This window comes from Caenorhabditis elegans, chromosome IV (genome assembly GCF_000002985.6).
Source record: "Caenorhabditis elegans chromosome IV".
Taxonomy (NCBI): domain Eukaryota; kingdom Metazoa; phylum Nematoda; class Chromadorea; order Rhabditida; family Rhabditidae; genus Caenorhabditis; species Caenorhabditis elegans.
The window spans coordinates 639,676-663,283 of NC_003282.8; the positions used below are offsets into that span (position 1 = coordinate 639,676).

Consider the following 23,608-nt stretch of genomic DNA (forward strand, 5'->3'; position numbering starts at 1 on the left):
ACATCTCCTAATCCAGACACCTTTCTCGGTAGCAATTTTCATTGCAATTTTTTTTTCTCGAATAATCAAAAAAAGCGAAAACAAAGTATCTTTAATAGACTTCTTCATCATCAGCAATTTCTTTGGAAAAGCAAGTTTTTCGATCTCCACAATTTTCAGAACCTATTCATCGCATGTTTTCCGGGCCCCGGGGGTTCCGATTATTATTCTTGTTCTCTGGGAATAAGTCATTTGTGAGCTTTTTTGTTCAGTTTTCGATCAAAACCCAAAGCGACCCGCTTATATTAATAATGGTCTTGGTCTACATGCCAAAAAATGCAGACTAATCAAATTTTCAATTCAATGTGTCATTGTTGAAATGTCAAGTTCCAAAAAATTGCTCTATAATGTAGTTTTTGCATAGTTTTTTTAAAAATTTTTTTAGATTCATTTTCGAACTCCGAAAATACCGAATTAGTTCAAGAATTTGTCATTTATTTTCAAAATTTTCAAAAAGAAAAATTAAAATTTTCTAACAAAAAGAGACTTTTCAAAAATTAGGCATGAGCCTAAGTCCACTAAGCCTAAGCCCACTAAGCCTAAGCCCACTAAGCCTAAGCCCACTAAGCCTAAGCCCACTTAGGCTAAGCCCATTAAGCCTAAGCCTAAGCATGAACCTAACCCAAAATTTCTCGAAGTTGAATTTGAACTATACCGCATGAATTTTTAGTGTGAAGCTGTACTTTCCAGCACTTTACATGTACTTTTTCCCCGACTCTCCCTTAAATTTAATGTTTTTTCGGGAATTCGACAAATAACAAACTCAGTTCTATTTTCGAATCGACCACAAAATCGACCCATTAGCATTCCCTAATTGCTGCTCCGCCGAAGAGAAGCTCGTCATACATAAATTTAAAGGCAAGAAAAAGGGATACCGAACCTTCGATCTTACTCTTTTTTGCTCTTTTTGTTTTGTTTTGCAGGAGAGTTCCTTTTTTGCTGCAAAAATATTTGTCCAATTTTCTTCTAGGTAGCTGAACAATTTAGAGAATTCTTGCGTCATGAATTAGACAAATTCATTATTTTTCTTGTTTTCGTGGGAGAAATGTGAAGCTTAGGGCTTAGGCTTAAGCTGAGTTTTAGGCTGAGTGTAGGGCGTAGGCTGTGGCTTAGGCTTAATCTGAGTGTTAGGCTTAGGCTGAGTTTTAGGCTGAGTTTTAGGCTTAGGCTTTGGCACTAGGCTTAGCCTGAGTTTTAGGCTTAGGCTTAGGCATAGACTCAGGCTTAGGCTTAAGCTAAGACTGAGTTTTAGGCTTAGACCTAGGCTTAGTCTTGGGCTGAGTTTTCTAAATCTATTTGTTAAAAATTGCAGAAAAAATGTTTTATTTGCAGTTTTTGTCGAATTTTTGTCCGATTTTCACAATTAAAAAAATTAATTATCTTTTTAAAACAAAATACAAAAATTAGGAAAAACAAGTTACATACATTTTTGGTAGAGATGCAGGCACACAGGCAGGTATTTCTGTGTCTTTTGGTACCAAAGTGAACAACGAACGCTCAATGTCCTTAATCCCATTATCTTTGTGCTCTTGTTCTCCACATGCATTTCCCCTTTGAAAAAGTCCATGTTAATATCATTCTGCAAGTACACACACATACACCTCACATGACTTATCCCCCTTACATCTTCCACCAGCAGCACCAATTAGATCGGAGCAGCATCTTCTCATTCCTTTCAGCTCTCGGTTTGCTCCTCATGCTAATAGAGTTGTGTGAGTGAGCAGGAGAAGATGGGAGAACAGAAGATGACTGCTGCTTCCAAACATCATCTCATGATGTCAGTTTTTTGTTGATTTCTTACTGAAGCATATGAGCATGATGAGAAGAGAGATGATATTTACCTTTTTGGTCTCTAATACCCGAAAATTTTTGAATAGTTATGAACTATGATCATGTCAATTTGTCTCATTTTCGGAAATTTTGCCTACCTACCCCTTGAATGCCTGCCTACGTGCCTACCTTATGTAGACCTACCATGCCTAGCAGTCATTAGGTGTTCCTAGCTCGTGCCCTTCTTGAATGCCTGCCAACGTGCCCACATTATGTCTGAATGTCTATCATCCTGCCTACGTGCCTTTCTCATGCCTGTCAGCCTAATGGGACGACCACATGCCTACCTACCCACCTTTCGACTTAGCTACCTACCTACATACCTCAAAAAATTTGATTTTCTTTTGAATTTTCTATCTCAAACGCATCTGAAATCCCTATCCCAATCTTTCAAAATTGTGAGCAAAAAGTACTTTAACACGAGGTTTAATCTTTAAAAACCCCTGCTGAAATGTAGGATTTTCTAATAAACTTTGATGCCGAAATAAAATTGGAGCCGACTTTTGTAGTATCATGACAAAATCCGTCAATTTTTGCGGTGTTTATCTCGAAAAAACGAATGTGACGAGGCGAAAGGCTTAACTCGAAGGATTTGGTCATGAAATAGAGCCTATCCAGTAAAAGGAGTCATGTAAGCACATCACGTGGCAGGTAGGCATGCAGGCGGCAAATAGGCATCATGTAGGCTTGCATGCAGGCATATTCTGTAAGTTAACAAGTTTGCAGAATATGGGCATGTAGGTAGAAGCAATCATGTGGACACGCGTTTCTAAAAGCATGCTGGCGGCTAGCATAGGTAGGCAGGTACATGTAGGTATTATGTATGCGTTCAAGGATGATTTAGGCGGTCAGTTTGCAGGTTGGCATGATGTAGGCATAACGTAGGCAGGCACCGCCTAGCATACCTCCAGGTGTCAAAAAAATTCCATAGTGACCCACAAAACACGCGCTGGTCAACCCGAGTGAGACCTTTCCCGTGAATCATAACCTAATCCTATTTATGAATTTTCGATATGTATAATTATATTCTAGTTTTGGTTTGTTTTTTTCCTCGTTCTTCTAGTTTTGGGTTTGTTCCGCGTAGACTTCCTTTTTCTTTTTTTTTTTGTTTAGTCTCACTGGTCATTCATCTATCTTCTAATTAGAGAATATTTTCTATTTTCCTTATCATGAGGCGTTTCCCGGCGGTGCTCTCCTCCCGGAAACACTTGGCAAAAACTAGGTAGGCACGCAGGCACGCATCAAGAAAAACTTGATTCCCTAGATTTTTGAAATCAAGAATCCAACTCTTTCAAATTTCACGATTAATATGCGGACATTTGTATGTGCGTAATCAGAAACCAGTGCACATGCGTGGAAGGGGATGCTCTTGTTCTTACGGCTCACGGAGCACAATGTTCAAACAGCGACGGTGTTTCTAGCATTTGTTTTTCTGATTCTATCTTTTTTTCAACAGATAGATTAGAGCTATTTGTGATGTGGGTTTTCATCCGTTTCTAGTACCAATTTCCAAACTTGTTTAGTTTCAGCAAAAATAGTAAAAAAATCGGAAATGTTAATCGGAAATTTCAGAAGGAAACATTTTTTCCAGATTAGTTTTTGCATTACGAGCTTATCCTAAATCCTAGAAACAAACCTGCCTGACCTACGCCTACCTTGTGACTGGACCTAATGCTTACCTACTGAACATTGCCTACCCCTCGGTCATCTGCTTATAGCCTACTATTGTGTGTACTACCATAAATTTCTGCATAAATACTGCATAAATTTCAATGACATACCGTGTGTCTAGCTTGCGGCAACATGTTTACCTTTCAAAAAGAGTACTGCCTAGTACACAAGTACCTGCCTGTAGGCATGCGACTTACCTACTGGCTACCTTACGGCAATATACCTACCGCTTGGCTATTTTTCACCTGCCCAAATGCTATCTAGGTGGCTTACGCCTGTGCCTTGACTAGGTAGTGGCAAACATGAGATAACAGGGAGGTAGGCACGTAGGCTGTTAAGATTGCCCGGCTTTTCGGATTATTTTATCTTTACAAACACATGTGTTTTCCAGGTAAACCAAATTCCAATCTTAACTCGGTCAACAGAAGATTTAAATTTCTGAAAAAACACCGAAAAGATTTCGTGATAATCCATGTGGGTGGTGATGTCCAAGTATCGGGGTATAAAAGAAATCCATGTGCTCGGAATGATGTGCACCTTTTTTTCTTTTTTTTTGTTGGATTTTCTCGGAAATATGAAACCAAATATAAGTTTGTACATAGTTTCGTCATTTCAAACAGAAAATTTGTACGCAAAAAATAATATTTTTATTAGTTTTTTGTGTATGCAAGGGTGAGAGCAGCAAATTGAGCAAATAATAATAATGATAATAATAGCTCCAAATGTTTGCTGAAATTTTTTCCCAATATGTTTTGAAGCGGTAAACATTTGCGTGCATATTTGGATATTTGCCCCCGCAGTTTTGTGGCTAAAAATTTTGTCGTTTTTAGGCTTACATCTTGCCTACCAGAGAGTTGTTTCCTATATCATGCCCCTTTAAGTGTGTGTGCCTGTCATTCGCCTGTCTGATGTCTGCCTACCTGATGTCTGCCTACCTGAGATAGCTACCAAGCCGAGGGCAGCCATGAGGTGTGACTACCCTATACCTACCAGTACCTACCAGAAACGTGCCTACATTACTCATGTCTGCCTACATGCCTACCGCACGCCTGCCTATACTTCTTCCCCTCAATTTTTCACTAATGTTAATTCGCGTGAATGCATAAGCCAAAAAAGAGTGAAGTTTACTTTTTTTTTTTTTCAAAAAATGATGTTTCAAATTCACTCAGAAATGTTTGCTTGTCTCTTTGAAAAAGGTTCTCAAATTCATATTTCCTACAAAAAGAGCCTTCTGTTCAGAAATCCAATTCCATGAATATTTAGTTTGCCGCCAAATCTCAAATTTCTGGAACTAGTTCCCCAACTTTTCTTTACTTTTCAAAATTCAGAAATCACCGGCTCTTTTTGCAGATTGAGTGAAAAAATTCTCATTTTTCTTGTCAAGTGGGTGAAAGAAGCTTATGTATATGTATACGTATACAACTTTTTGTTGTTGTTCACTTTTTGCTGGATATACAAATCGGATCGAATAGCGCACACAAAAAGTCACGAGGTTCGACCGAGTACAACAAGTTTCGTATTTGCATTTTTGTGCTTGTGCAGGGGTGTGGTGATCTTGAGCTCAAACTTCAGTTGAGCAAAAGTATTATTCACTGCGTAAATTTAGACGACGCCTTATATTTTGGTATAAGATGTTTTTTTTTTGAGTTTTTTTTAACGTTTTGGGCAATTACCGAGATCCTTAGAATTTTGGTCAACGGCAGTTTTTTTTTACAAATTTGAAGTTGAAATATATTTTGTAATTTTTTTCACCAATTTTTTTGGGTCTGAAACATTTTCAGTGTATTTTTGCACTACTTCCGAGTTCCTTAGAGTTGCTCGAAGATCTGCTTTTGGAATATTTTTGATGATTTTGAAGATGTTCAGGCTAGCTATATTTCTTGGGGGTCTTTTCTCTAAAAAATGAGGTGATTTCAGCCGTGATCATCCTCTTCTCGCGTGTAGTTTTTCAACATTAAACTATCTAAATATCTTCTAGGCTTATTGGTATTCGGCTCACGTGTGTGCTCTTGGCCTCTTCCAGTCACCACCACCTACACACCAAATTGACTCATTTTCTTCTAAAGACTCCAAGAAAAACACAATTGAATCTTTTTTCAGTATTAGATTCTGTTCGTTGTGCTGCCACGAGCTTGCTCATTTCATTCGCAGAAACTTTGTCAACTCTGAATATTTGTTCTAAGTATTGCCTTCAAGGTGACCTACGGCTTTTTTGTGTCTTCAGGCACTGTATGTAGGTTACTTAAGGAAGGCACGTAGGTATTAAATTATGTTAGCCTACCATGACAAACTTGGGTGATAATAGCCAGGCTTTAGTCAGGCAGTAGGTTGGCAGTAGGCAGCCATAAGGCAGGTATTAGGCAGGCTTCAGGTAAGAATATATTAGGTACGCAGTATGAAGGCACCTACTCCTAAAGACATGGCTGAATTCATTGCCTACGGTGTAGTCATAGGCTGTAGGCAGAAACGTGAGTAGACAAGCATTAGGCAGGCACCAAAACCTGTGATAATCAGCAGAAATTTAGGCATGTAGGCTGAATTGTTTCAACCACAACGTAGTCAACCCTTTCATTAAGTACATCTCCTTCCTCATCAACCCCTCACTTGATTTTTTTCTTTTTTTTTCCGCGTCGCCGAGCACTTTTCATAGACAAGAGAGCAAAAAGCGCTATTTTTTTCCTATGACCACAAATTAGATCCGTGTTTGGAGCAAGCTTGTCAATCAACCCCGCTTCTAGGTCTAAAAGTTCTTGGAGCTTACGTAAATCCTTCTACTTTAGGCAACATGACGAATTGTCAGAAATTCCAAATTCGGAAGACCCACACAGATTTAGTAGTTCAGGAACAATTTACTTGCTCAAATGTTGCTCCATATCACCTGATGTTTTTGCCACAAAAACAACCATGTTTTCTCCAAAACAAATACCGAAAAGTTCTGAGAGTCTAAAGCAATTCTGGTGGGGTTCCGCGTAAATTGAAAAAAAAAACATGCAAGGTTGCCCTCCAATTAAGACATCAATGTTCCCTTCTGTGGGTCATTTATCTGGGTGGAATTGACATGTTATATCCTAAATCCTTTTTTTTTCTTTTTTTCAATCTTTACACTTTTCTCTTTTTTTTTGTGTTGCTTTAAATCTTGTCCGTTAGACAATAGATTGTTTTTTGCATAACGATGTTGTCGCTGTCTAGAGGCTCCCGGCTCATCTAATGAGCCAAAAAAAACGAACAACAATGTCCTTTAGTCTAGGCGGCTGATGCGAAATTTGAAAGAGAGAATTAATGGTAGGGTAGTTAATATTAAACACTTTTTTACCCGAAAATTTTTTCCAGAAAAAAATTCTAAATTTTCCTGAAATTGGTAATTCCCACTAGGCATGTTTTAAAGGCTGGCAGAAATATTTTAACCTATTTTACACCAGATTCCACCTACAAGTTCCAGACATACTATTCCTAATACCCCTCGTTGCCCTCATCAGATGACTCAACGAGCATCTCACCCTCCATGGAGCTTCATCTTCCATTCTTATTCATAATTTAAATTCTGAAATTCGACTCACTGCCACGAGATGTGTAATCTTCTAACCACAACGCGTAGGAGGACGCTTCTGCTGCTGAAAATATTTTCAGATTAGATGTGCTGCCTCCGCTTTTAGATGTGCTTCATTTGAAACTATGTAGTAAGAGAAAAACAACTATAGTTGGAGCTAATTGGATTTGGTATTCGAGGGAGTGTAGGAAGCTTTTTTTTTGCAAAACCTGTTTGGCTTCGTTTTTTTCGGAATAAAATTCCTTTTTTTTTCTGAAAATATTTTACCCTAAAATTTCTGCCACTTAAAATGTTTTTTTTTTAGTTTTAAAAAAATCCCAGATTTTTCCTCTTTCCAAAAAAACTGAAAAAAAAATTGATAAATATTTTTCAAAAATACTTTCAGATTTCCATATTTTTTCTGATTAAAAAAAATTGAAATTTTTTGGAAAATCGAAAAATAAATTATATTGGTAAAAAAACTGGAAACCCCCGAACTGAAAAAGCCGATTTTTTCGGTTTAAAATTTCTAAAAAAAAAATTTTCCCAAAAATCTTTTTTTTTCGATTTTCTGATTTCTCGAGAAATACTTTAAAACATCCTCTCCCAAGAGTACAGTAACCTAACACATCTCCAGTTTATCCCCCTATTTAATCACGTCAACTTTTTGTTTACCAGGATGCTCTTCTGAGCTGAAACTCAAGCCCCGCCCCCATCCCTCTCCAATATCCTTTCTCATCCGCCCAGTGCCATTCATTTTGTTTACCTTCGCCCAAAGTTCGCGAGCACCGAATGTTGACTTTTATTCGTTTTCTTTTTCATTTCAAAATTCCAATTTCAAGCTTTTCATTACATGAGTTGCCCTTACCAAGTTTCAAGCTCTCACGTCATTACACGCTGCTTTTTATGTCAATCACAGCGACACTTGCACTCACGGCTTCTTCTTTTTTCTACTTTCCGGCAAAGCATTTACAGAAGACATTTAGAATGCACATTCAGAATCTTAGAAGAGATTGGAATTGATTTAGAGGTCACAATGATGGTTTCTCAGAAGTATTTTGACACTTCCTTCTTTCCAGAGAACTTATGTTGCGCCGAAAATAAGCTTCTTCAAAATCTAGCAAAGGCGGCAAACGATTTTTTCCGGCAAATGGAGAAAATGCCGGATTTGAAATTCATAATTGCCAATTTTCCGAATTTGCCTAAAAAAAAACATTTTCGGCAAATTGTGGTTTTGCACTTTTTTTTTTTGGAAATTTCAGAATTTCAATTTTAAGCGACAAAACTGTACGAATTCTAACAATTTTTCTACATCTTTTTGAAAAGCAAGCGAATTCTATAAAAATATCTAGAAAAAACGGGGGAAAAAATTCAAAAAGACACATTTTTAAGTATCTCCGTCTTTAAAAACATCCCTCTGAAAATTTCCGGCAAATTGATATCCGGCAAACCGGCAACTTGCCGGAATTCAAATTTTTCGGCAAATCGGCAAACCGGCAATTTGCCCATTCGCTGAATTTGTCGACGAAAAAATTGCCATACGGCAATTGCAGCCCACCCCTGATATAGATACCTATGATTGTATTTCCAAAAGCCGAAAAAAAAAAACAAAAACAAGCCTAAAAAGCCTAAAAGCCCTAAAGCCTAAAAAACACCAAAACACCTGCCTACCTACAAGGTATGTTTACATCCCAAGCCTCCCCTCTCTCCGTCACAAATCTCCAAGTGTTGACCTACTCTGATCCATGACGATCATCCTGTCCATCTATTTTCGTGGGGGTAATCTCCGGGATTACCGTCACTTCGCCTAGAAGCTACTCTTCTCGCAACGTCAGCAGACTGATAATAACAGCGCGGCTCTCCTCTTATCAACGACTAATCCAATCTTATAAGTGACGTGACCTTGTTGTACATATATGTATATATAAATGTAAATGCTCTGTTTTTTACACACATACATTCCCATTCCTTCTGAGAACCCCAGACTCACGATGTGCCTAATGAACAGAAGAAGGCTCTCTCTCTCTCTATTTCTTGAGTGCATTTGCATTTGTCTCTGCCCGACGGCGGCAAGAAAGCGAGCCGAACCCTTCAATTTTTCCCTCTACATCTTTTTGACTGGCGCTCACCCCAATTCTCTTTGACCCTATTTTTAGGACACCCCCCCCCCCCCCTCTTCCTTTCCATTTTCCTTCCAATTTTTGACGTCAAATTTGGGGTGGGGTTGATTGTGTTTTGTCCTTCTCCATGAATTTCTGATGCCACTTGGTTTTTTGATTTCGAACGTTTTTTTTCGTCCGCTGTTGATGTTTTGGCCTCAAGTACGTCAAAAAGTTACGTGACTATTTCAGTCGGATCTAATTTAAGCCGCAGCTGAAATTTTGGATGTGTGCTTCCGTGTTTTCGGAATTTATTTTAGGCACACGGAGGTTTTTTTTCCCGGAATTAGAATTACACCGAAAACAATCCTGTGAAATTTCGGACTTTTTTCGCTTCTGAAATGTCCAAGAGGAGTACACTTTTCAATTTTAATTCTTTGTCACTTGATCGCATTTCCACCGAATCCTTACAAATTTGGTTCCAATCGACTTCTGAGCTGCTCCTTGACATTTTAGTCAGGGGTTTTTTCCCGTCAAACAACAAGAAGCTCCACCCACATTTTGTTGTCCATCTCATCGATGTCTCATAAATCTTCAAGTGTTCAGCTCATCCGCATTCTGACCCGATATAACCCATCTATTGCCCACTTCTTCTCCCTCTGCAGTAGAATATATTAGACGGTGAAGAATTGAAAATGCATTGTAAACTTGTGCAACACTCTACTCTATTGTTCTATGTTTTAACACTACTTTCTCTTTTCACTTTTTCTTACTTTTGTCTTTAAATTTCGGCTCTCAGTTTTTAGTAAGTATTGCTGTTCCAGAATGCCCCGCCGCAACCCCTTGTGGCTCCGACTCCCTGGCTCATCGTCCCCATCATCTTCCTCGACTACCGAGGAACTCCGTCTGGCCGCCCTGTCACCGTACAGCCCAAATGATGACATCTCCTCGATCCCCGACTCTTTGGAGCATTCGCCGGCAAAAACTTCCGATGATGGATCTGAAATTTCTAGAGCAAAGTGAGTATCCTGTTGTCTTGCTCTAAAATTGTTTCCTTAAATAGTTTCAGTTTCAGCTCTCCAAGCTCGCCGTCTCGTTCCCCGAGCAAGAAAGTATCCTGGTCACTATTTGATCAGGTCTCTCTGTCCGGCGAAGAATTCCTACTTCCTCGTCGCTTTGAGGCAATTGAGCTCAACGCTGGAACGAGCACTCGATCCACTTCAATTTCCTGCTCAGCGACAGACCTTCTCGAGAGTGATCACGTTACAATCCGCAAGATTTCGCTTCAAGACCCGGCCACAGCTAGACGGGAATACCGGAACATTATCCTGTGCAGACTCCTTCCCCATCCAAATATTCTCCCAATTTCCGAGGCTTATGAGGTAGATTCCACATTGTATACGGTATCGGAGCAAATGGACGGACGGCTCAGTGACATTGTTGAAGAGCGGTTGACACATTTCGTGGTGGCCAAGATTTCACATCAGATTCTCGCTGCCGTAGCGATGATGCATCAGAATGGAATTGCACATGGGGTTAGTTTTTTTTTACTTTTTCCATATCGGCAAAAAAACATGGTGATTAGGAAATTTAGAAAAAAAAATTGGCCTAACTCCTTACAAATTCAGGACCTGACACTCAGCACGATTTACGTCAACACTGACGCGGAACTCCGTCTCTCGTCCTATGGTAAAAGCGACGACTCTTCAGAACATCTTGACGAGAGATATCGAGGTAAGCATAAACTTTTGCGAGTTAGAAAAGACTTATGCTTGGGATCGGTTATTAAAAAATGTTGATTTAAAAAAATTTCACCCAAAAAAAAGTGTTTTTTTTTCAAAAATTTCCAGAATACTTTTCTACTTCTAATCATCTTTTTTGTGAAAAATGTTTTTTGTGGTTTTACGGGCCTCGAACTTAGGGAATTCAATTGGAAACTTTAGGGGGCCCACGTGGTGTCAGAGAGTCTCATTTCGGCTTGATCTACGTAGATCTACTGCGGGAGAAGAGACGCAGAGTTCTCAACTGATTTCGCATGGTTGAGAGTGTGCTCAAGTCACATATTTTTTGGCGAAAAATTCCCGCATTTTTTGTAGATCAAACCGCCATGGGACAGACTGGAACTACGTGGGGGCCCTAAAAATAGATCCAAAAGCAGATTTTTCACATTTATGCACAATTTTAAGTACTTTAGAGGCAGAAATCTGGATGCTTTTTTGGAAAATATTATTTTTTGAAAAAAAATTTTTTTTGGCGGCAAAATTTTTTTTCAGAATTTTTTTCAAAAGGTGTTTTAAGCTCCGCGAATTTTCAACAAAAAAATGCAGAAACCCGTTTTTCTAGTGATTTTTTTTCCTGATCCAAAAAATTCGGAAAAATCATCCGAAATTTAAATCTACGGGAAAACTTCCTTGTAAGAGCAAAGAAAACATTATTCTAACAAAGTTTTATGTTCTGAGCCAACTAAAAATGTCATTCCAGATGACCTACTCTCAATCGGCGCCATTGTTTCGCGTTTCTTGATGAACGAGGAGGAAATGTTCAAGTTCTCCAAGTCCAGAAATCTCAAAGATATCGACTGGAGAGTTGTGCTCGAGGGAAGCAGTGACTCGGGACTTCTTGGTAAGAACCTATTTTGAAGATTTTTGGGAGATTTTTTAAAAAATCAATTGTTTCCAGATTTCAACGCCCGATCTCTACTGTTCCAACTTCTTGAAGGACGTCAATCGGCTCGAGATTTGCTCCGTCATCCGTATTTCAAATCATTCCGCGCTCCACAGCACCAAACTGTCGAGCGAAAGCATACTGTAGTTGGGCAGAAAACTTCTGATGAAGTTTTAGGTAATAATAATTTTGAAATTTTTATCGATTTTCAATAAAAGTTTTTCAGACAAACTTCGAGAAGAACTTCAACGATTCAATCCATTCAACATGTCAGAGATTATGCTCTGAACATTTTTTTTTGTTATTTTTTTTCTATTATAACACGGGTTCTGGTCTTCCTCATTGAATTTTCCGTGTTTCATTGACAATCGCCGCCAAGGCGTGGGAAAGTCGTGTACTCCACACGGACAAATACATTTAGTTTTACAACTAAAATCGAGCCGCGGCGCGCCGTAAATCTACCCCAGATATGGCCGAGCCAAAATGGCCTAGTTCGGTAAACTCTTCCATTTCAATTTATGAGGGAAGCCAGAAATCCGTGTTATAAGAGATATATTCCCCCCACTAGTTCGAGTTTCATTCCCCCATCCATGCGGTTTCTTGTCTGTGGTTCCCGATTGAGAACGATAACTTTGAAGATTTATTTCTCATTAAAAAAAAATAAATAAATACTTGTTTCTTTTTTATTCTTCTATATATTTTTCATACTTTGACATGAAAAAAAAATTCAAAAATGATCATGTTATTTTCCAAATCCACCACGGCACGTCGGACTGTCTTCTTGCTTCTGTCCGTCCCACTTGCTGGTTGGAATAGCGTCGATTCGAAGCGCGTGGACAGTCGTGGCAAGCTCCTTGGCAAGACACGTGTTCACAAGACGATGTCTCTGAAAATCAACATTTTTTTGGGTTAATACGGGCTTCCAAATTTTGTGAAAACCATAGAAATTCGTTTCAAAAATTGTGCCCGTAAATCGACACAAGAGCTACAGTGGGGTCATTTAAACAATTACTGTAGTTTTCGCTACGAGATATTTTGCACGTCAACAGAATTTTTTGTTCTTATAATAACCATAATTTGGGTCTCGTTAGGTATTGGGGCCGCAAACACGAAACTTCCAAATTTTTGAACTATTTTCGCCAATTTTAGCGAAAATTTGCGATTTTTGCTCCAAAAATGCGGTATCATCCGGCGGCCTCGAAACTAAATTTTCTGTTACATTGGAAAAAGAGTGCGTCTTTAAAAAAATACAGTAACTTCAAAATTTTATTTCTACCGAGTTTTTATCGATTTTTCATAGTTTTTCTCGCGAATTTATGTGTTTTTATTGTTATGGGTTTTTTTAAATAAATAAATAATTTTTATCGAAAAATTATGAAAAGTCGATGAAAATTGCGCAGAAACGAGTCCTTGAAATTACAGTACTCTTTAAAGGCGCACACCCGTTTGTATTTAACAAAACTTGTCGTGTCGAGACCAGATATCATACTTTTAGCCACGAAATCGACAAATCCATGTTTTTAAGAAGGAATAAATTGGCGATAATGTTGAAAAAGCAAATGTTTTAGCTGAAAAATTGGTAAAGCCTATGAAAAAGTGCCGTTCCACGGCCTTTAGCGAGTTTTTCCATGTGTTCGACTAATCCATGTATCGATCTTTTTCCACCAACCTCGATGACACGTTTCCCCTCGAACTCATCACTGACAACTTGCACTCGGAAGTGCTTCTCGGCTCCTTTTGGAACGTTGTGCAGGTGGCTCTCGCATTCCACTTCGAGATGTTTTGGCTAGAATTCAACAGTTTCCTTCCGACATATTTAGAGATCAGTTTACCTGGAACGCGGCGAACAGCTTCTCCTTGAGAAGACGTGCTACTGGGCCTTCGCTCAATGTGCTCATTACTCTTTTCATGAAGACTGTGATTTTAAAAACTATTTCTTTTTTAATGTGAAAAATACAAAGATAAAACAATTAGGTTTGATAACAACCATTTCATTTTCGGAACAAGCCCAAAACAAAATAAAATAACAAGATTTATCGCTTGCGGTGGAAAACTTTGGTGTTCTTTCTCTTCCAGTTCTTGGCTTGGGATCCTCCGCGGGTAGCAGAGAAACGCCATCCCTTTCCGAGTCCACGAGACTTGCGTCCAGCAGAGGTGAGTCCTCTTTGCTCACGGTGCTTGTGAACTGGCTTGGTGATCCATTGGGTGTCTGGGTTACGACGGATAGCCTTGTGGAATGGATCGATCAGGACAACCTCGTAGAACTTGTAGGTGGAGTCCTCAGCAACCCAGTAGGAGTTGAGAACACGGAGGGATCCAAGACGACGTCCAGCGCGGCCCTGAAATACAACGAATTAACTTTGAAAAGTAAATGCTAATATCTGAAAATTTTGTTTAAATTGTCACAATGTCATGAATCCAATACACCACAAGGTGTTCGGGGATTACACAATGTTTTTCTATAGCCATCAGTGGATTAAGTCAGTACTATTAAAAACAGTCTGCTTTGCCCAGACACTGAGGCAACAATTTCATCTAATCATTTAATTCGTAGTAATCACCTCAGCAACGGCTTGCTTAGACTTGGCGTTCTTGAGCTCGTTAACTCCATGGGTCTTTGGCTTTCCGTAGGTTTGTCCCTTGCAGACTGGACGCTTTCTGTTTCCTCTGCGGACACGGACGCGGTAGACAACGAATCCTGAAAAATGAAATTTAATCTCAATAAATTGTATCAATGATATGAAACTGGAAAGTTCTATATAACTCAACAGGGATTACTCAATGAATTTTATATAGCCATCAATGGATTAGGTTGCTCAAGCGGGTGCAGGGCACCTTGCCCAGACATTGTGGCAAGTAGCTTTTAAAATTTTATTCAAATCTTTACAATCTTACCTTGCTTGGCACGGTATCCGAGACGGCGAGCCTTCTCTGGTCTGGTTGGGCGTGGGACACGGTGGACGGCGCTCAACTGTCTGTAGTGCCAGGTACGAATACGGAGCAAGTAGCGAAGAGCATCTGACTGCTTCTTGCGCCAGATTTCCTGCATATACTTGTATGCACCCATGTTTTCTGAAAGAAAAAAGGTTAGAATAACGAGATTGAGGGGTTGAATAAATAAAATTGTTGAAAAAGAAAAGTGAATCGAAGAATGGAACATAGTTTTTTAAAATTCTGGCTGACAGAAAATCTATTTCATCAAAGTCCCAACATTTTGGGCGGAATTCTGCGTAAAAATAACAAACTACTGATTTTTTGCCAGTAAAAATTAAAATTTTAAATTAATTTAACAAAATTCATGAAAAACCTAGGAAAACTTCACTAAAATTGCTGAAAAATCCAAAAAAATCGTTTAGGCCAACAAAACTCGTGTGTGAAATGAGAAGACGCTCTCATACACTTCGCATACACTCGAAACACGCTCCACAATGCAAACACCGTAGTCCGGCGGCTGGCCGTGTGCCAAGCCTCGTCCGCCGTAAATCGACACGAATTGTTTGTGATTTTTAATATGTTTTTCCTTGTTTTACAGGTTTTTTCAGGTTTTTATCTGGTTTTTTCGTATTTTTAATTGATAAAACATTATATTTAATCGAAAAATATCTATAAAATCAGTAATATTCGGTTTCTATCGAATAAAAAAGTCATTTTTCTCCCTAAAATGTGGTTTTTATTTGTAGAACTTTGGAAATCCGGCATAAAGCTATAATAAATGGTTTATCCCTTATTTTAGGCTACGTTATTTTCGCTAGACATTCTAAAACATCTAGAACTTTCTAAATTTCATAACTCCTCGTTGCATCATTTTTTCCCACGTGACCTCGGTTGTTTTCATCACAAACAAACACAATTTCCACTTTTCTCGTCGTATTCTCATCATTTCAGTCAGAAAATGTTGTCTCGTCTCACGATGACCGTTCCAAAAGTGGCGACTTTCACCTCGGGAGTCCGATTTTTCGCCAACACCGCCGCAAAATCAGCTCGTTATGGAGGAGGGCAGTCCGGATTCGGTTCTCGAGTAAATCAAGTGAGTTTTTCAATAATTTTTGACGAGAAAACGATTTAAAGAGTTCAGGGATTCGGAGTTCGCACTGGACCAACGCTGAAGGAGCGACTTTTGGGACCAACTACTGGAAAACGTGAGGATTTTACTGGAATTTTCAATTATAAAAAGGCCTACATATATTTCCAGCATTCGTCTACGGAACCTATGCTCTCGCTGGAGCATCCGTCTTCGGAGTTGGAGCTCTCATGTACTACGGACTCGTCTCAAAAGAGCAGAGTATTCTCCAAAAAAGCGCAATTTGGCCATCATACGTCCGTGAAAGAATCAGCACAACGTATGCTTATTTGGCTGGAAGTCTCGCTTTAACTGCTGTCAGCGGAGTTGCAGCTTCCAGAAGCGCGGCGATTATGAGATTGACCGCTGGCGGAGGAATGATGGTAAGGGACGAAATATCCCCGAAGAAAAGCGAAATTCGTTGTGAAATCCCTTGAAAATCCCGGAAAATGGGCTTCGAAGTCGCTGGAAATGCCCGATTTCGTCAGAAAACCCGGGTTTTTGTGTGCTTACCGACTGAAAATTAACCAAAAAATCGATTAAAAAAGGCTTCAAAGCCGCTGGAAATGCCTGATTTTAACGTTTTCCCGTTTTTTTTTTTTGGGCTTATTCAGTTAGAAAACCGCATTTTTGAGTGAAAATTGCAAAAAAAGTTCGAAATTTCGTCATCTCATGACTGAAAATTGCGAGTTTCAGGACCAAAAAATCAATTTTTGGCTAATAAAAAGCTTGGAAAACGAGAAATTTTTTGCATTTTTATCTACTCATGACTGAGAAATGGAATTTTCAGGTCCAAAAAATCAATTTTTTAACGAAAAATTGAAATTTGTCGTAATAATCTCTTATTCTGTTGTTTTTGCAGCGATTTTACTGGTTTTTAGGTTCAAATTTGTGTGCATATCAATTAAAAACCCGGAAAATTAATGATTTTAACTAGTTTTATCCACTTTTCGAACAATTTGAACTTCCATAAAAGGTTGGAGGTCATTTTTAAAAATTTTAAAGCAATAAAAACTTTAAAAATTATCGGAAATTTAATAAAAATCAATTTTTTCAGTCACTCTTCGGAACAATGGCTGCAATGATCGCTTCGGGAATGCTCGCCAGATCAATTGACTACGAGAGCACCGTCGCCAAGCATCTCGCCTGGGCTCTTCACTGTGGTACGGCGGATTTTCAACGGAGAACTTGAAAAAAAAAATCAATTTTGTGATTTTTACAAACTAAAAAGGCCGAACTTCGATGAAAAATTGGTCGAATTCTGGCTAAAATCTCTGATTTTGTCAACTTTTCCGTGTTGCAGCGGGTGGAAATTTACTGTTGTAGGATTATTCTACTGTTTTGCATAAGTTTTGGCTCGGCTAGCTTTTAATGTACCTAAATCAACCAAATATATTGTAAGAAAAACTATATTTATATGCAAAAAGGACCGAAAAAACCGAATAAAATCAATTTCCAATAGCTGCGAGACGGAAAAATTGACAAAATTTGAGATTTTTTAAGCCGAAATTGGAAACTTTCCGAAATTTTGATATAATTATATATATAAAATTTCATCCAATTTCCTCTATATTCAGGTGTTCTCGGAGCCGTCTTCGCGCCGCTGTGCTTCATGGCCGGCCCAGTTCTCACTCGTGCGGCTTGGTACACGGCCGGAATCGTTGGAGGCCTCTCGGCCACCGCCATCACCGCTCCATCGGAGAAGTTTTTGATGATGTCCGGACCACTTGCCATGGGATTTGGCGTTGTTTTTGTCGCCAACATTGGAGCATTCTTCTTGCCACCTGGATCAGCTCTGGGAGCCAGTACGTAGTGAAATTTGGAGAAAAATGCGAAAATTCGGCTGAAAATATCGAATTTTGCTGCAAAATGTGCAAAAAAAATGGCATTTATGCCAGAAAAAACGTTTTTCTGATGAATTTCGCACTGAAAATGGCTGAAATCTGAAGTTTTCAGCTAAAATTCTCGTCGCTTTCGCGATTTTTGTAATAATCTAGGAAATTCTTCAGAAATTAGATTAAAATATCGCAAAAACAACAATTTTCTGCAGTTTTTGCTATGAAATTTCAGTTTTATAGAGAAAAATCGTAAAAATCTGAAACCGAAAAATTCCCACTTCTCCACGTGGAGTACACGACCATTGCGTAAATCTACACAACAAACCGGGTTTGAAATGCGATTTTTTCGATTTTTTAATGCAAAAAAAATCCAAAATTCTCTGAAATTCAGAAAAACCACACGAAAAAAGCGAAAAAAAATTGCAAAAGTGTGAAAAATTCTTCAAAAAATTATTTCAGGTCTCGCATCGATTGTCGTCTACGGTGGTCTCATCCTCTTCTCGGCCTTCCTTCTCTATGATACGCAGAGACTCGTCAAAAAGGCTGAAAATCACCCACATTCATCTCAATTGTACGGTTCCGACATGCAAATCCGCTCATTTGACCCAATCAACGCGTGAGTTTTGGGTTTCAACACACACACACTCTGATGTCTCCTCGATTCGTGTACTCTCTCGTTGCCGTGCCACAGGCCTCCATGGTGCAATGCGAAACCGTGAGGCGTCGGTTGCTTGAATGCCAGCGTGTTTATAAGCGACACCTCGATGGAGTTTTGATCGCCCGGATGAACCATGGCGGTCTGTGGTGCAGACTTCAAATCTGTAGGCGGTTAGCGCCGCAGTGGTTCGACTCCACCTTTCGGGTGTTTTAGCATATTTTTTGTTAAATGTTTAATTTAAATATAAAAATCTTATTAATTATTAAATTTTTTCAGACAAATGTCAATCTACATGGATGTCCTGAATATCTTTATGCGACTTGTAATGATTATGGGAGGAATGAACGGAAACCGAAGAAAGTAGAATCATCAATCGATAATTGTCCTCTGTATTTTGTAAATATTCGTAGAGCACCCACTTTTCTCTCGACTTTTTGTGTACGGTTCTATAATTTCCCAAAAAAAAATGCGAATAGCGCATCTCGATTCTCATTTAGTGTATTTTTTATTTTATTTGTCGTCGGAAATACACGATTTCTGCTCTGCCACCTGTGGTCCATTATAACGTTAAAATGTTCAGTAAAGGGGGTTGGCATAGCAACCATTTCTTCGAATTTCATACGGAAAGCTGCTGTGCAAAGCGTAATTATTAATAATTTAGTTCGAAGAATGGGCTTTTAGCATGGATTTCTCTGTGTTCTTTTCGTGGCTTTTACTCTATTCAATCGCAACATTCGAAAACATACATCAGCTGTTCTGACTGAAATTTGAGAAATGTGAAGATTTTCATTATTTTTTTACATTTAAAACTTTTTCTCAAAATTTTTGAGTTTTTAAAAAAAGATTTATTTTTTTGCAAGTGTGGCGCACGCTTTTTTAAAATTAAAAATTTTTCAATCAGTTTCAGTGAAAACGCATGAGAAAGTTCACAGATCGATAGATCTGCTAAATTTGCAAGGTGGGCACAGGAATAAAGGCGGAGCGTTATTTTGCAAACCTGCGGCGTGCAGGTCGTCGTGTACTACTCGTGGAGAACTGTTGTTCCTACATGATTTTGGATCATTTTCGGATTTTTACTTAAAAAAACGACGGAAAAGTCCGCAAAAGTTCTGAGAATGCGTATTGAGCAACATATTTCGGCGCAAAATATCTCGTAGCGAAAACTACAGTAAGTCTTTAAATGACTACTGTAGCGCGTGTGTCGATTTACGGGCTAGAATTTTGAAATGGGCGAAAATAATACGAAGAAACGAATTAAAATTGAATATCCCTGTCACACTATTTGAAAATAAATTCGAATTTTCGAAAATCGAGTCCGTAAATCGACACAAGCGTTACAGTAGTCATTAAATGATCTACTGTAGTTTTCGCTACGAGATATTTTGCGCGTCAAGTATGCTGTGCAATACGTATTCTTAGAGTTCCGAGTTTCCGTTATTTTTCCCGTTAAATTGTCGAGGAGTTTTTAGACATAATTTGAAATTTTATGAACATTAAAAAATCGGGAATACCTTTTGTCATTTATTTCTGCGCTTGTGCATTATTTATTCAGATACATAACCGGGGTGGTGGTGGGTTCAAAGGCGACATGACCAGATTAATATGCAATAGTGCGTGAGAGCCACCCTCCTCCCTTTGACACCTTTCTTATATTCTCCGCGCGCGTGCGCCCTTTTTTCTTCTTCTTCTTCTTCCATCAATTTCTCGTTTTTTCTCCTTCTCCTACAAACTTTTCTCTCTCGTGTCACCACACACGTCGGCCGGCCTGCTGAAATTGAATTGGCTCACCAGCCACCCCAACATGTCGGCGGAGCAGCAAGAACGCGCGCGAGTGCTTTGACATGAATGTTATATCAATCGCACGTTTTTTTTTCGTTTTTTTTTTCGCGCTACATGTGTGTCCAAACACATGTTTCTATACAGACGGCACCGCACTTTTTGTCTTTTACTCATTTATTTACGTGTTGAATTACTAGCAAATAGTGTCTATACAAGCAGTGTTGCCCCATGGGCTTTCAACCTCTACCACAGTCGTTTTGTCACGGGGTGCCAGAGAGTCTTATTTTGGCTTGATCTACGTAGATCTACGAAAAATGCGGGAGAAGAGACGCAGAGTTCTCAACTGATTTTGCATGGTTAAGAACGTGCTGACGTCACATTTTTAGGCATAAAATTCCCGCATTTTTCGTTGATCAAACCGTAATGAGACAGCCTGGCACCACGTGTTTTGTTGATTTACGCAGCTCGTGTACTACTCGAGGAGAAGATCTGACGGGTTTTGCAATATTTTTGCAAACTTTTAAGATTTATCATTATTCGAGGCCTCAATTTTCAAGCGATTTGCTTTGAAATAAGTTCCAGCTCTCGTTTCCAGGCGTAGGTCGCCTGGAAGGCAAACAGGCAGGTATTTTTGTGAATATTCGTATACTTCTGTTTTCCATGAATCTTGAATCTGAAAAATGACAAACACTGCTGAATACATCTCCATGGTGATGGATTTTTATGAGTATTATTCCAATTATTTTTTTATCTTGTTGTTGGCGAAGAAACGATGAAAACTTTACTTTTTTAATGTATTCGCACTAAAGTTTTACAGAGAGTAGAATCCGCCTATTTCTTGGTTACTAATTTTTAATGTGACACCCACTAAGGGACAAACGCCTGCCTACCTGCCTTCAAGGAAATCTACGCGACCAACGCCTTCCTGCGTGCTTTCTAAGCGACCTATGTCTTCCTACAGCGGCTTAACGGTGACTTCAACTTATTTTTCTGCCTTCACGTGGTGCCAGCCTGTCCCATTACGGTTTGATCTACAAAAAAAGCGGGAATTTTTTTGCCCAAAAATATGTGACGTCAGCACGTTCTTAACGAAATCAGTAGAGAACTCTGCGTCTCAAGTTGAGACTCTCAACTCCCGCTTTTTTTGTAGATCTATGTAGATCCGAAATGAGACACTCTGACACCACGTGTGCCTTCAAGGTAGCTTACTTTGTGCTCACGCCAAAATTCAAACAGTAGGCGGTAGACACATAGGCACGTAGGCACATAGGCACGTAGAGATGTAGGCGCGGTAGGCACATCGATACGTAGGCACCTATGCACGTAAGCACGTAGGCACCTAGGCACATACTTTTAAAATCCTTCGTTTCCAATTGAAAATTCAAATTTCACAGCAGCGCTGAAAGCGTCCAAGATTGTCCTATTGAACAATGCAATGTGCTCTCATCTCGCCGGGGGCTCCTCTTCCGCTTTGCACGATGCCCCACGTCTTCTCAAGTGAGAGAAGAGGAGAAGCTCCCAAGAGAGTCAAAAAGAAAAAGCATACACCACAACAAAAAGTTGAGAAGGAAAACGAAATTTTTCCGTTGCTTTTTTTGCTCCATTTTGCTCCATTTTTCGTCTAGATTCAACTTTTTTTACCCAATTCGAAAAACACTTTTATACACAGAGACACAATAATGTTCAATTTCCCAGTGAAATTCAACTTCTCACGCTCTATTGCGTTCCAACTGGTTTTCATCTTCTCCATCTTTTCGAGATAAATTTCCTTTAGTTTTGTTATTCTTTACCTGTTTTTTTAAATTAAGAATTTATTTATTTTTTAGTTTGAAAACCTACGCTATATCAATTTCTGAAATTTTTAAAACTTTAGCTGTTGAGAGCAAAGCTTTACCGTTTGAAATTTGAAAAAATAGCCAAAAAAAAACGGAAAGATAAACAAAATCAAAACAGGTGTTGTGTTTATGTAAGTGAATATCCATCAATCTTGATCACACTCAACAAATCTCGGGCAATCGAGAGGAGGATGGAGAACAAAAGATACAAACACACTCTCTCATTTTATATAATACGAAAACAATTGCTAATCTCGGTGATTTTCAATGGTTTTGAGGGTTTCTATACTAATAATATTATTATATGTCGTTAAAAATTGCAAGGAAGCTAATATTTTGAATATAGAAAAAATTCCAGTTCTGAATTTTTTTTGCATATTTTTTTTTCAATGATTACGAATGTTTTAAAATTGCTCCCAGAACAATCTGAAACGCTTCAGATTTTTTAAAAGAAAAAATCTGAATTTTCCTCCACCAGAAAACCGGTAAAATTTCGTGAATTTTTTTTCAGATTTATTTTTCGAAAATATTATAAAAATTTGTTTTGCCACCATTTTGAAAGTCTATAAAATTTCACAGAAATAGTAATTTTTGCTTATTTTTTGAAAATTATTTTTAGGATGTTCTAGAAGCCTTACGAAAAATAACTTAAAAAATTTTTTTTTTCAAAGACGAATCAGTTTTCAAACTAAAAGTTCAAGATTTACTCGAAATTTTCCGGCAAATTGGTTTGTCGACAAATTCGGCAAATCGGTCAATTGCCGGTTTGCCGATTTGCCGTAAATTTTCATTTTCGGCAAATTGCCGATTTGCTGTTTGCCGATATCAGATTAAAACTGTCTTTTCGATATTTTTTTCTACAGATTTTCATATAATTTGCTTACTTTTCAAAATAGATGTAGGAACATTCATAGGATGCGTTTAATTTTGCCTTTGGAATTGAAATTCTGAAATTTCCAAAAAAATAAGTGCAAAATTACAATTTGCCGGAAATTTTCAATTCTGGCGATTTGCCGATTTGCCGAAAACAAAAAAAAATCAGATGAAGCAGGAATTTTTTTTGAAAAAGCGGAAAAAAAATCATTTTAGAAGTTAGAACAAAATTTTTTAAAAACTTTTCTAAAGGTACAAAATTCCAGTTGGCCGCAAAACTTTCTAGAACTTTTTCTTTCCTAAAATGTATACTTTCCCCCTTCTACAGAAGCTGCCAAAAATCCCAAAAATCTAAAAAAATCAATAATGTATTCCCATAGAATATCTGGTAACGATGCCATGCCATCATGCCCCTTCAATCTCTCACACTTTTTTTTTTTTTGGTTTTTTGTTGTTTGTTGGATGTCCTCTTTGTTGTTTTTATAGTCCTCATCTTTTTTTTCTTTTTTTTTTCGAAAAACGAGTGATTCAGAAGAGCTCTTAGACCAAAAGCAGGAGGAGAAGGAGGAGAAAAAATTTTTTGAAGTACAACAGGAAAGAAAAAGAATGTACTTCAAAAATATTCTCCGTCTCTGCTGCCCGCTTTTCCCTATTTTGAATACCAACTACAGAGAGTTTCGACTTGAAAATCTAAAAATTTGTTTCAGAAATTTTAAGATTTTTATGAAATATTCCA

General features: G+C 38.4%; 4 protein-coding genes and 4 non-coding genes across 14 annotated transcripts; 4 read left to right on the top strand and 4 right to left on the bottom strand.

Moving 5' to 3' along the window:
- Positions 1-9,989: 9,989 nt before the first annotated feature.
- Positions 9,990-12,496, top strand: K11H12.9 (Protein kinase domain-containing protein; the record flags this gene model as incomplete). 4 transcript variants are annotated; one of them, NM_067561.6, is made up of 6 exons in its annotated part: positions 9,990-10,184; positions 10,235-10,700; positions 10,794-10,899; positions 11,647-11,787; positions 11,845-12,006; positions 12,056-12,496. In NM_067561.6, the coding sequence occupies 6 exons, from the start codon at positions 9,991-9,993 to the stop codon at positions 12,115-12,117; spliced, it is 1,131 nt and encodes a 376-aa protein (NP_499962.2). In that variant the 3' UTR covers positions 12,118-12,496. The 4 variants fall into 4 exon arrangements, with proteins under 4 accessions (NP_499962.2, NP_001294275.1, NP_001370904.1 ...); NM_001307346.4 differs by having other exon boundaries at positions 10,241-10,700; positions 12,056-12,495; NM_001307345.4 differs by having other exon boundaries at positions 9,991-10,184; positions 10,229-10,700.
- On the top strand, positions 11,379-11,440 carry K11H12.14. The gene has a single exon (NR_052882.1). It is a non-coding gene; the product is annotated as an Unclassified non-coding RNA K11H12.14 (non-coding RNA).
- On the bottom strand, positions 12,455-13,746 carry K11H12.1 (Putative bolA-like protein K11H12.1). The gene is made up of 3 exons (NM_067562.6): positions 13,662-13,746; positions 13,499-13,615; positions 12,455-12,715 (listed from the first exon to the last, which is right to left on the bottom strand). Exons 1-3 carry the CDS (start codon positions 13,725-13,727, stop codon positions 12,572-12,574), a joined length of 327 nt encoding a protein of 108 aa, NP_499963.1. The 5' UTR covers positions 13,728-13,746; the 3' UTR covers positions 12,455-12,571.
- A 58-nt stretch (positions 13,747-13,804) lies between these two features.
- rpl-15 (Large ribosomal subunit protein eL15) lies at positions 13,805-14,901 on the bottom strand. The gene is made up of 3 exons (NM_067563.8): positions 14,725-14,901; positions 14,391-14,527; positions 13,805-14,168 (listed from the first exon to the last, which is right to left on the bottom strand). The coding sequence occupies exons 1-3, from the start codon at positions 14,894-14,896 to the stop codon at positions 13,863-13,865; spliced, it is 615 nt and encodes a 204-aa protein (NP_499964.1). The 5' UTR covers positions 14,897-14,901; the 3' UTR covers positions 13,805-13,862.
- K11H12.12 lies at positions 14,227-14,355 on the bottom strand. Its single transcript, NR_003452.1, has one exon. It is a non-coding gene; the product is annotated as a small nucleolar RNA K11H12.12 (small nucleolar RNA).
- On the bottom strand, positions 14,554-14,686 carry K11H12.13. Its single transcript, NR_003453.1, has one exon. It is a non-coding gene; the product is annotated as a small nucleolar RNA K11H12.13 (small nucleolar RNA).
- An 813-nt stretch (positions 14,902-15,714) lies between the features above and the next one.
- Positions 15,715-18,951, top strand: K11H12.8 (the record flags this gene model as incomplete). Of its 4 annotated transcripts, none has more annotated exons than NM_171248.6 (7): positions 15,715-15,856; positions 15,905-15,968; positions 16,022-16,272; positions 16,947-17,052; positions 17,467-17,694; positions 18,187-18,343; positions 18,662-18,951. In NM_171248.6, 7 exons carry the CDS (start codon positions 15,722-15,724, stop codon positions 18,747-18,749), a joined length of 1,029 nt encoding a protein of 342 aa, NP_741296.1. The 4 variants fall into 4 exon arrangements, with proteins under 4 accessions (NP_741296.1, NP_001379948.1, NP_001368206.1 ...); NM_001392248.1 differs by having other exon boundaries at positions 15,716-15,856; positions 15,898-15,968; positions 18,662-18,928; NM_001380014.1 differs by lacking the exons at positions 15,715-15,856; positions 15,905-15,968; positions 16,022-16,272 and having other exon boundaries at positions 16,962-17,052; positions 18,662-18,749.
- K11H12.t1 lies at positions 18,506-18,591 on the top strand. The gene has a single exon. It is a non-coding gene; the product is annotated as a tRNA-Sec (tRNA).
- Positions 18,952-23,608: the final 4,657 nt, after the last annotated feature.

Excerpts from the sequence above, each read along its gene's own strand:
- K11H12.1 (NM_067562.6), bottom strand. The coding sequence starts at position 13,727 with ATGAGCACATTGAGCGAAGGCCCAGTAGCACGTCTTCTCAAGGAGAAG. Across the intron at positions 13,616-13,661 it reads AGCTGTTCGCCGCGTTCCAG|CCAAAACATCTCGAAGTGGA; the intron begins GTAAACTGATCT and ends GTTGAATTCTAG. Across the intron at positions 12,716-13,498 it reads AGGGGAAACGTGTCATCGAG|AGACATCGTCTTGTGAACAC; the intron begins GTTGGTGGAAAA and ends GTTGATTTTCAG.
- rpl-15 (NM_067563.8), bottom strand. The coding sequence starts at position 14,896 with ATGGGTGCATACAAGTATATGCAGGAAATCTGGCGCAAGAAGCAGTCA. Across the intron at positions 14,528-14,724 it reads CGGATACCGTGCCAAGCAAG|GATTCGTTGTCTACCGCGTC; the intron begins GTAAGATTGTAA and ends TTCATTTTTCAG. Across the intron at positions 14,169-14,390 it reads CTAAGCAAGCCGTTGCTGAG|GGCCGCGCTGGACGTCGTCT; the intron begins GTGATTACTACG and ends GTTGTATTTCAG.